The sequence below is a fragment of the Coloeus monedula genome, assembly GCF_965178545.1.
Source record: "Coloeus monedula genome assembly, chromosome: 1".
NCBI lineage: Eukaryota > Metazoa > Chordata > Aves > Passeriformes > Corvidae > Coloeus > Coloeus monedula.
In genome coordinates this window covers 118,942,407-118,954,503 of record NC_138781.1, presented here as the reverse complement: position 1 = coordinate 118,954,503, position 12,097 = coordinate 118,942,407, and the positions used below count along the sequence as shown (strand labels likewise).

Sequence of the window (12,097 nt, the reverse complement as noted above, 5' to 3'; positions counted from 1 at the left end):
AAGTACTCGAGACAGTTTTGCTGACAGTGTTCCAATATTTGTGGGAGCATGATATTTCAACCACAGCAAGATTTATTTGTATACTATGAACAAATACAGCCTTTGTATAAGTTGAAACTTTGGAGAGTGTTGTCCTTTAAAATGTCACATTTATTTAAAGCTCTGCTAATACTGTGTTGTAAGCAGTTTCATGACACGAAATGTTCTTTTCTAAAAACAAAACCAAAAACCAAACCCCACATGCTATTTTCATGCCAAAACATTTTGGAAGCCTGCATCTGGGTTTATAATAGAAAAGTCAGCTGCATCTTACTGCTGACAATTTTCTTCTGCCATCTCACAGATAGAAAGAAGAATATGCACAACTGTAGTGGGTTGACTCTGGCTCGATGCCAGACACCTACCAATGCCACTCCATCGCTCCTACTGGACAGGGGAGAGAAAATAAAATGAAGGTTTGTGAGTTGGGATAAGGACCAGGAGATACCACTCACCAAATACTGTCACAGGCAAAACAGGCTCTAATTAAAGATATTAATTGAATTTATTACTAACAAAACCAGGGCAGGATAATGAGAAGTAAGTAAGAGCTTAAAAACACCTTCCCCCCACTTCTCACTCCTTCTCAGCTCTATCTCCTCACCCACAGTGGCAGAGGGAGACAGGGAATGGATATTAGATCAGTTCATAGCATGTTGTTTCTGCTGCTGCTCCAGCATGGTATCCTTCCCACAGGAGACAGTTCTTCATGAACTTCTCCAGCTGGAGCCCATCTCATGGGGAACAGTTCACCACAAACTGCTGCTACATGGGCCACTCTTTCATGGGGTGCAGTCCTTCAAGGACAGGCTGCTCTAGTGTGGGCTGCCCATGGGGTCACAAGTCCTGCCAGGAGACGTGCTCTAGTTTGGTCTTCTCTCTCCATGGGGCTGCAGATCATTGCCAGGGCTCTACTCCATCATGGGCCTCCGACAGGTTCACAGCTTCCTCTCAGGCATCCACCTGCTCTGTTGTGGGGCTCCTCCATGGGCTGCAGGTGGATTTCTGCATCCCCCTGGACTTTCATGGGCTGTAAGGGCACAGCTGCCTCACCATGGTCTCACCATGGTCTGCACCAGCTGCAGAGGAATCTCAGCTCCAGAACATGGAGCACCTCCTCCTCCTTCTCCACTGACCTTAGTGCCTGCACAGCTGTTCCTCTCACAAGTTCTCAATCTGCTCTTCTCTGGCTGCAGTTACATCTGTGCAATAACTTCTTTTTATTTTCTTCTTAGATATTTTATCACAGAGGTGCTACCACCATTTCTGTTTGGCCCAGCAATGGTGCACTTTTTGCTGTCTGATTGACTCTAATTCTCTGAATAAAATAAAAATACAGAGAAGTTGCCTGTTGGGAACATAAACTAATGGAGATCTTGATTTTTTTTGCCTGAGGATGTGGAGGTTTTATGTCCCAAGTCAACAAACTACTGTGTGGAGTTGGCTTACTTCAGGGCTGCAATCACAGTTCTTTTCATTTATACTCCATCAGGACATGAATTTTCCTGGCACAATAATGGTGACATGATACTGGAGACAGTGCAAACACGGGGTAAAAATCAGCACCTGCTGTCACAGCCTTGCATTCTAAACAGACAAAACTCAGAGAAACTGAAGGCACAGAAAGGTGAAAAGACCCATTGAAGGTGGAGCAACAACATCTTGAGTTACAAGCTGAGGACAAACTTGAGACCAGGCCGTGGTTTATTTAATCTCCTCCCTCTTTGTAATTTCACCCAAATTAGTGAAAAATTAAACATTCCTGTCAGCTGCTGAATAACAACTGAAAGAATAATTTTCTAGGGAATTAGCTTTACAGCAGTGGTTAAATCAGCTTCGGAAAGTTTATAACAAACTCAGAGAGGAGAGGCGGATCAGCTGTTGCTTACTGATTCTTAGCTCAGACCTTGCTAGCTCTCCCCAGCATCCCATTTACCCCAGCTGGGATAAAACTTAGGCAGAATCAAGTCACCTTTTACCTGAAGCCGTGAGATCTTCTGTGAAATGTCTCAGCTTGATAAAGCTAACAGTACGGATTGCTTTAGCGCCAACTTTGCATTATAAGCTTAACCATTCTGTCTGTAAAGCAGAGCTGGAAAACCCTCTAAATTTGTCTTGTCCCTAGAGTTTACCATAAATATTCCTACTATTTGAGACAGAAGATCCAGTAGCAAATCTGTTTTAGCACCATTTAATAGTTGCCCATGGCCAGCACTGTCTGTGGAAGTGTGTAGGACCAGCAGCATTTTGCCCCAGATTAGTAAATATCTAAGGATACACATAGAGGCCCTAATAAGAAATAAATCCTTGAACTAAGGTTATTTATGATTATAAACTGAGATTATGCCCAGGATGAACACAGGGTCAATAGTTAAGTGCCTTTTAACTCAGATGTACTCTGTGGTGGGCAGTGCAGACTTTGTAACCCTGGGCCCAAGAATGCCGCAGTATAAATATTCTCCCAGGTGATTCAAACCAGTGTTACTATATCCCATAGAGTATATGCTGGTTGTATTTTACAGTTGTGTAAAATGGTCTTGAGGCAAAAATGAATTGCATAAGCTCTCTCCACTCAATATTTCCCTCTCATGTGAGTTTCACACTTAAAACATTTTATTTTTTCATTTTCCTGTTCCTTTTTTAGTTTTGCCCAGTGTGACTTTGAAGTGTTTTGATTTTGGTAATACTTTGCCAATCTTTCTTATATTAATGCTTTTGCTTTTCTTTTGTGAAATTTATATGTCAAAGGAATTTGACTCGTGTTGTGAGAATATGAGCCTTTGTTGTGAAAATGGACATCTTAATAGGTGATAGATAACACATGAAATAAGACTTGAGTAACTAAGAGCTGATTAGAAGCCAGAAAAAGCTAGTCCAGGGCTTTTTCCTGATGATTTTTCAGCGCTTTATAGAAGCATTCTGTATGGACTTGGTATCCTGCTTCTGGCTGCAGTGCGATCAGGAGTCAGTGACACATATTCTATTCAAAGACGATGTTCATTAGTTGGATTGAAATGCTAAGTCCTTTGAGACCTCAGCCTCGAAGTTGTGTACAGACAGAGGGTTTGGCTACGCTGTGCTTGTGTTGGGCAATTCATCGTTTAGGGGGAATTGCCTCTTGCCATTAGAGCCAGAAGCATTCCAGTAACCTGTACCGCCCGTGATTCTTATACAAATGAGCTTAGGTTGTTTTTGTGCAGGGCTGGGGGCTCGCTGAGTGAGTTTTACCCGGCAAATGCGCTTGAAGGAAGCGAGCCACGTTGCAAAGCTGATTGCTGCCCGAAGGGACAGCAGCCGCAGCGGGGAGCAGCAGGCACGCAGGCAGTGTCACTCGGCTGCTTTTCAACACACGACTGACCTAGATTTCCCTGTTGGGGCAGGCGAGGCTGGGCTGGTGTGAACCCTGGGCCAGTGTGGGTTACTCGTGGAAAGCAGGCTCTGCAGTGCTCCTTCTCAGGCTTACCAACGCAGCTACAGCTGCAGTCTTATGCTTGCAATGCATAGCTCCTTGCCGGAGCATCAAATCTGTCCTCCTGTTTCACCATCTGGGCATTAAAGGGTGGGGTTTTGGCTGTATACACGCTTTTCCTAAAGAATTTTACGGGGCAAATAGAGAATTTTATGGGGCAAAATGCAGCTACTGTTCCCATAGGAAATCCTATGTACTTTGCAAGTGTTTGTGTCTAAATGTTCTTTGTCTGAGCAAGAACGGTCAGTTCCTAGCCTGTCCTTCACCAGGCTGTGGTTATTCATCAGTAATTGTCAGCTTGCGGCATCTCATTCAAAACTCAACACAAATTGTTTCCCTATTTTGCCTTTTTATAGTCTTCATTCTGTATAATTTTAAACTACCTGACATTTCAGTAAAATACTGGTTTTTGGAGAAGGGGTGGCATTTCTTCTGCAATAAGGAAAGAAATTTGTTAAAACTGATATTTTTAAGGAATCTTAAGTAAAGTAGATCTTCTAACCTTGATGAATTGCAGTAAGACTTGGGCATTTTAGCTTAAAATCCCAGCCTAAAAATACACCCATGTGACCTCTGAGAAACTGCCTAAAGCCAGTGGTAAGAATTTATCTTGGCAGATAACCAACATCTTCCTTTAGTATGAAAGAAAACTTGCTCTCTTCTGAGCTAAATGTTAATTCAGATGGGGAACTGAAAAAAAAAATGTATAATACAAAGATTTAAAATTACTTTAGATGTAAGGAAATGTTCTTAGTGAATAAATATATTTAACTGCAGGTCCTAAAGCTGCAAGTTAGTCATGTTCCTTGTATAACAGCCAGAGAAGGTTCTTTGAATTTGACATAACAGGCAGCTTTTTACTGTCTGCAGTAATAGCTGCAGGTACCCAAAAATTTTGTAATAGTTTTTCAGTGGAAAATTCATGAGACTGGGGGGAGGTGTGTTGGTTCTGAGGATATTTACTTGCATCAAAAGTTTCTGCTGTAAACCAGAGGCAGCATCCCATTGAAAAAAAAAGGGAAAGAAAAAGAAAAAGTAAGTTTATTTTTCTGTGTTAGCTCCATTTTCTGTTCTTTGTGATTATTTGTATATTCTGAAGCTCTCTTGCACTTTCTGGAAAAAAAATACCATAAATGGAAAGGGACTAATTTAAAATTCACAACAGTTTTCACAGGAGAGGAGGACCATTTTTTGCTAATAGTGCAGTGAAAATATCCATGGCCCATGTCTACTTTAGGTGATTTGTAGGAGACTTTTCTCTTCAGGTACTTGTTATTTCAAAACCCAAAAATGATATTTGGTTTGTATTTATCTACTTATTTTACATAATTTGTTCAGGTACTTACATACTTGTCATAACATGATAATGTATTTATATTTTTTGTGGTTTTCTATACTTACAGCCCCACTCAGACCTAAGATATGCAGAAATAATTGTCAGAAAATGAAGGGGCATTATAGGATGACCATTTGGTATTCATCTGGGAATTACCTGAAATACTTCACAATGTTGTTTACATACCCACCCCCCTCCCCCAACTATGAAAATTAATTCCATAGTTAGTTTGGGAAGCTGTTTGGTCTCTGTTCATCAGACATCTTGGCATATTATGCTTTCAAGGCTTTTATTGTAATTCCTCGGCTACATAAATAATTTTTTTTTCTTCTCTCCTCAGAAATTTTTCCAAGAGATTCCAGTCTAAAAGACAAATTCATAAAGCATTTTACAGGTAAGGAAGCTGCTTGTGTTTTCCTACACGTGCATATTCTAAGTAGCTACAAGTGTCACACCATTAACTTTTTTGAGGCTCAACACCAATATTAACATTTCTAAAGTTAAATGTCCATATTTTAGAGCTAGGAATTGTTGAAGAACTCTAGTTTTATTGAATAATCAACTGAATTATCTAGTCTAAAATAACTTTTAACAGGTGGTAAGTGAAAACATTATTTAAAAGTCATTGTTTAACTTTTATCCTCCTATAGTGCTTTCCATATTTATTTTCACATTCACTAATTTTAGAACTTCTCAATGGACTGCACATATCTTTAAGAAACAGACCTTTGTGACCAAGTAAGTTTTCACCAAATCAGGGAAGCTTTTTTGCATCTCGTATGTTGTGTACATGTGGATGCTTATTTTAATAGTGGAAACAGATAGAACAAAGAAGGATTAAATTAGTGTAAATGAAAAATAAAAATAACTTGCTGTTTCAGATATGAAAGTTTGTGATTATTACAGTCAGGTACTTGAAAACTGAGGTGGAGTTGTATAATGCACTTAACTTTGGGACTGTATTGTAATTACTGAGAAAAATATTGTACCCTCTGAATATATGCAATAAGAGTTGTCAGTGGCAAGGTGCTTGCACTGAATCTTTGCTCTCCAATTCCAGCTGTTCTGTAACTCAGAAAAGTGAAGGTCTCAAAGTATGACACTGCAAATCTCTTGCTGATTTTCAAGGTTATTTGCATTATTGAAACTAAAAGCTAGGGAAATAGTTGGCTGTTGGAGCATGAAAAAGAGAATTGGAAATAATTATGCATTTCCTCTTTGCTGGAAAGTTCAGGCAGTCCTTGACAAGAAAAGAAGGGATTTTTTGTCTCTTTTGCATGGGGGAAGTGTACCCCAAACCTTTGGGATAAGCACAACTTTAAGGATCTTTCTGCCAATGGCTCACTGCAACCTAACAGCATCTACAGGAACTGTGCCAGAGCCAGCTGGCCCTTCACCCTTGCAGTAAACAACAGTAATTGGGAACCTGACCATCTTCAGTCCATATGAGAAAGAAATTAGCATAGAGCTTCAAACTATGCTATGCTATGTAGCACAGCAATACTGAATATTCTTCTTCTGGGAAGGACAGACAAGAAAGATTTGTTTATGTTAGTACTTAATCCATTTCCTTTTCATTTTTAACTTTGGAAACTCCTCAGCTACCATAAAAAGCTCAACATAAGAATCTGGGGAAGCTAAGTAATGAATATGGAATGAGTTTCATTACTCAAAACCAGGGAAAAAACAGCCATGAGTTTTACAGAAGGTATTTTGAGGGTAGTAAATCATAGAAAAGAAAAAGGGAAAAAAAATACTTGAAGGCCTCTCTCTGGAGCCCTTCATTAAATTAATAGTCCTTCTCTGCATGAGTAGTTGCTATCAAAATTGCTGAAATTACTTGAGTAACATTAGGTGGAATGAATGAGGAAAGTAGGATCATTCCTAAATACTGAAAGTTTATTTTTTGGCTCAGAATTTCTGCCTACAGTCAGTCTTCCTTTCTTCCTTTCTTCCTTTCTTCCTTTCTTCCTTCCTTTCTTCTTATCTTCCTTTCTTTCTTCCTTTCTTCCTATCTTCCTTCCTTTCTTTCTCTCTCTATTTCTCTCTTTCTCTCTTTCTCTCTTTCTTTCTCTTTCTCTCTTTCTCTTTGTTCATCTCATTCTCTCTCTCTTTCTCTTTTTTTATCTTAAGATCTTCAGTGATAGAGTTTTCTGCCTGTTGTCTTATTTTATTTTATTTTATTTTATTTTATTTTATTTTATTTTATTTTATTTTTTATTTTATTTCATAGCTTTATTAGATCCTGTAATCTCTAGGCATTTTCTTAAAATACAGTGGAACTTTGAGTTTTGTTATTCTGTTCCAATCGTAATCCTTCTACTAGCCTTCATTAATTAAACTGTTTGATTATAGTCCTTACTAGTTCAAGAAGTAGTTAGTTCATCCTAAACTAATAGTGAATAAAAAAGAGAGAAGCTGAAATCAACATTATCTTTATAGTCCATTATCTTTACAGTTTCAGGGTTAAGAAAATTACTGCACACTTCTCATATGCCAGGAATAATAGACACATTTTAAAGCCAAATAAGAACCATATGTAACAGTCTTTGACTATAGGAAAAATCATAAATAATCTTGTGAGTCATAAAGCAATCTATCAATTTAGCTTGGAAATCCAGCCGACACAGAGTGTTTTGTAAGGCACAAACAAAATTAACAGCCTATTTTTTGATGACAGGGAAGAGAGCTGGAAAGCCATATATTATCTGAAGGGACATGGAATTTATTTAGTGACAAAAGCCAGTGTTTTGTCTCCATTTATGCTGGATAATTTCAAATTACATACTTTTCCTCGAGCCTAATTGCTCACTCAGATAAAAAAATGGCAACAATATTCCAGTTCAGACTTGCAAAGGCTGCTCTTCCAGTTTATTGAAAAGCTTATTTGTGGCTGAAAAAATCTACTGAAATCTGTGTACTAGTGTAAAATATATCTAACCTTCAAGCATGCTCACTGTCTCAGAGAGGAATCTTCTCTTGAGCTCATGGCAATTTGGCTTCACTCTACAGAGAGAATTAGCTTGATATATTTTACCAGGCTCATCAACCATCTTCCAAGTTACGAAATGAGCATTTTTTCCCAGAAACACTTCCTATCTTCCTCTGAAAGGAAACTTAGCCAACACAGTCTGCTTAGTATGGATCATTTTGTGGCATTGCTTAAAACAAGCTATTCTGATTCAGGGTTCCTACTTGTGCTAAATTTAGATTGAAATTTAGTCTTATTCAGTTAATGTCAGTTTATGTCAATGTTTTCTGTCCAAACCACAGGATACTTATCCCCAGCTGTCAGTGATAGTCTTGCTAAGCAGGTTACGTGATGCAAATATTACATTTTTGCTCTCCTTTTCAACTTGAATGTCATCAGTAGTACTTTCTCAGGGCCATCAGTGGTTTTGGAAGGGGTCTTTCAAAACTTGTTACATTTGAGCCATATTTTTATAGAAAAATAGAACCATAGAATGGTTTGGGTTGTAAGGAACCATAAAGATCATCTAGTTCCAACCCCTGGCCATGAGCAGAGACACCTTTCTTACCAAATATTGATGTAAACAGATGGCACTGTATAAGTGAAGGGAGCAGCACATTATACCCCGGACACACAGGGATTTGCCTTGCCAAAGATGAAGCACATCCTGCCCTGTGCAAATCTGTATGTTTTTTTACTAGGATTATTTTAACTGGAGATCAGGTTCCTAGATGTTATTCAGCTGTCATTTTTCTTTCCTCAACACCCACACTGTATATTAAGAATTTCATAAACCATCTATGTGCAAATTAAAAGCATTAGTACATAAAAGTACTTAATCTTTCCAGGGATTAGCAACTCGTATTTACTTAAGATGTTGCTTTTATTTATCTTTAGAAAGAGTATCCTCATTCCAGGTGCATTATTCCTTCTACATTAGACTACAGACAACTGTTGAGTAAACTAAATTCTATTGTAATTGTCATTCTATTTTTCACCACTTAAGAAATTTTACTGCTAATTTTCAATTACTGGAATTTCAAGGCTAGACCAGCCCATCACTTTCACATGTCATTTTTCTGGTTTTCATGTCATGAGCATAAAGGCACAGCAACGGAATTTCTTTCTGTTATTTCACTAGCATTATTTTACTTGTGTTGCATCATAGTTGTTTAAGGTATAGTAAAAGATTAAATGCAAGTTTAGCCAAGAAAAAAATGAACCTAATGCTATGTGTTGTTGTCATTCATTGAAGCTGCAGAGCAGTGTCACTGAGAGCTTGTTGTTAACTCCTTCTTACTTTCAAACAGGGCCAGTCACATTTTCCTCAGAGTGTAGCAAGCACTTTCATCGACTGTATCACAACACAAGGGACTGCTCAACGCCAACCTGTAAGTAGCAAAGTACCTTCTAATGCTAGCTGTGATACTTGTTTAAAAGCAACCCACTTTTCCTATTAAGTGTTTGATGTCCTGGTCCTTTTTTAACTGTAGCTCTACATTACAAAACATATCCAAGCTCTTCTGATATATAAAGATTTTCTGTTAATGCACTTGCTGTCAGCTGAACATTGTTCCTTCAAAGTGATGCTGGAATACATGAAATGAAAACTACACTCTGAAAAAAGACAGTAGGGCATGCTTATGCAGAGGGCACACATATTCTCCTTCCTGCTCTCTTTAGCTTTGCTTGTGCAATAAGATAAAATCTGAGCCATTCTTTACCTTCTCTTAATGCTCAGTAGTAGGGTTATATCTTGGGGGTTTAGTATATTTCAGCTTGTGAAGATAATTTTCTGTACTCACTGTTAAACAACAAAAATCATTTGATTCATCATTCTGTTATTGATACTTTCAGTTTTCATCAAACAACTTTCCTCTGTGAGACTACAGAAGCTTTGCTTTAACACAACCTGAATATAATTTTGTCAGAGACACTGAAGAATAGAAGTGTTCTTGGATAAAATGGATAAAAAAGCAAACAAAAACCCCAAACCAAAATGGAAATTCCTTAAATGGAAGTTACTTCAGCATTGTCTAGTGCAATGGACAATTCAATGAAAGTGAGTGGAAAATAAGCAGTACGTTTTAATTAGAGAAGGTGAATATCATTAGGGATGTGTAAGCACAAACTGTGGAGCAGTTTGGTGCTTTGGAAGCTTTTCAGGATTTAACATGAAAAAACAATGACACTTTCTGACTGCATCACTCAGAAGCACTGTTCATGAGCAGCTGAGATGCTCTCTCACCATAGCTCAGCAGGATTTAGCATTTGAAGGGGGATGGAGCAGCCCTCATCTCCATTTGCCTTTAGGCTTATCAGAAGCTGGAATGTAGGAATCCATGCTTGATCCTCAAAAAATATACACACAGCTTTCTAAGTAGACAGATGAGTAGGCAAGGCATGTATCTATTGAGCATGCGAATATTAATTGCACTCTCATGTATTGCCCGAGTGCTTCACTTAATTTATTAAGAAACACAGTCATATTATTTCTCTTCTAATTAAATAGCTTTTCTTAAAGTTAAAAACAAGACTGTGATTCAGAATGGTGTGAAGAACTTATCTTTTAGTCCAACTATCAAAGCAAAATGTAAAATAAAAAGGGTGATTTCAACCAAAACAGAGTTTTTGTTCCCCCTTGCACCAAGGAAACCCAAAGCAGACAATGAGTTACATTCACCTGAAATGTTCTGTTCTAAAACGGAGAGCTAAATCAGCAGAATTTTCTCCACCTTATCCAGCACTCAGGCTGATCATAGCCAAGATCTTTTCCTGTGTCTTTAGAGGGGTTTCATGTTTTCTTTCGGGGACATCTTAGTCATCATGGGATGTCTGAGGATGAGTTATTTCCTCTCCTTCTGACATGGTTATACATTGTACAGATATTTTCTGAGGAACTGAAACCCAGATAGCACTCACTTTCTTGCTGTTTGGTGCAATTTATATTAAATGTTATTGAAATCCTTATCAAGCAAGAGAAGAAATGAACACCTAAGTATTTCTTGTTAGCAAATACCAGAAAGAATGGCAGTGACTCAGGGTCCACTTGAACCAAGTCGTTGTTTTAATCAAGGACACAAGACGGAGGGATTGGAAGTGGGACTTTAGTGTCTTTAGTCTGATGATTGGGAGATGTACTTAAACATGGAAAATATGGAATTAAATCAATATTAATACTAAATGGAATAAAATGTTTGAAACAACCTGACTTCCGACTATGTCATGGTCTGATGGTTGGAATAGCCTCCCAATTAATGAATTAAATTCCTCCAGGTGCAACTGAGAGTTGTACCTGGTCTTCCACATCCTAGGAGGAAACTGCCTGGTAGAATTTTAATTCTTACCATCACTCACTTTTCCTCTAGAGCACTGACGGTGCTACAGTACAATCTAATATTACATCTTGCACATATAATTTCATGAATTTCCATCAGATAACAGTTTCACTGTGTAGAGTGTCTGAAATTCTAGTACAAATTTTACATTTAATTTTATGCAGTTTTTGAGGGTATCTGGCAACTGAGATTCATTATTACTGTGGGTAATTTTGTTTTATAGATTACAAAAGGTGTGCAAGGTTGCTAACGAGATTAGCAATGAGCCCTTTGTGTACACAGTCCTAGGATGTTTGCTATGTAAGTATCATTTTCCCCACTCATTATCTTATTTGTCGAATGATCTAGTGGTTTACTTCACACTTGTACCTTGTTATCAGGAGTGCATACAAAAATGGTATTAACAGAGGCTATCAATGTGCAGCTTTGGCATTGCAGAACTGACTGGTTCCTCCTGGAAATACACAGAAGCACAAATACCTCTGACAGGCTCCGCTGTAATTAACTACAAGTCACTTGTGGCACTGCAGTCCATAATTATGCACTGGGTGGCTTCTCAGTGTTCAAAATTTCAAGAAGGAGTCTGCTTGTTGAAAGAAAAATGCTCAAGGATATCATCAGCACATTTATTTCAGGCTGTTCTGCAGAAGACTTTGTTGTTAATCCATGGAAGAACCAGAATGTCTTGGTCTCAGGTCTACCAATGCGATCTTCATGGATAACCTGTCACTTCATTCATTTCTGGGACCCCTTTTCATTCCCATGTTGGCTCCTGAGAATTTCTGAAAAGTTAGTGCCACTTCAAGGTGATGGAAGGAAACTGAGCATAAAGATGTGACAAAGCTAGAGGCTTCACTAAATAGTCTGAGAAAGAAACCAGTCCATTCTTGTTTATGAATAGCATGTGAAATGTGTTAATTAAACAGCATTGTCACTGATAAAAG

General features: G+C 38.2%; 1 protein-coding gene across 1 annotated transcript in view; it reads left to right on the top strand.

Moving 5' to 3' along the window:
* ALKAL1 (ALK and LTK ligand 1) overlaps positions 1-11,441 on the top strand; it is a gene marked incomplete at both ends in the record, with an annotated part of 32,126 nt that extends 20,685 nt beyond the window's left edge. Inside the window, 3 exons of the mRNA XM_082291288.1 lie at positions 5,185-5,238; positions 9,126-9,206; positions 11,377-11,441. Coding sequence (XP_082147414.1) covers positions 5,185-5,238; positions 9,126-9,206; positions 11,377-11,441 — 200 coding nt within the window. The remainder of the gene's footprint in view (positions 1-5,184; positions 5,239-9,125; positions 9,207-11,376) is intronic.
* Positions 11,442-12,097: the final 656 nt, after the last annotated feature.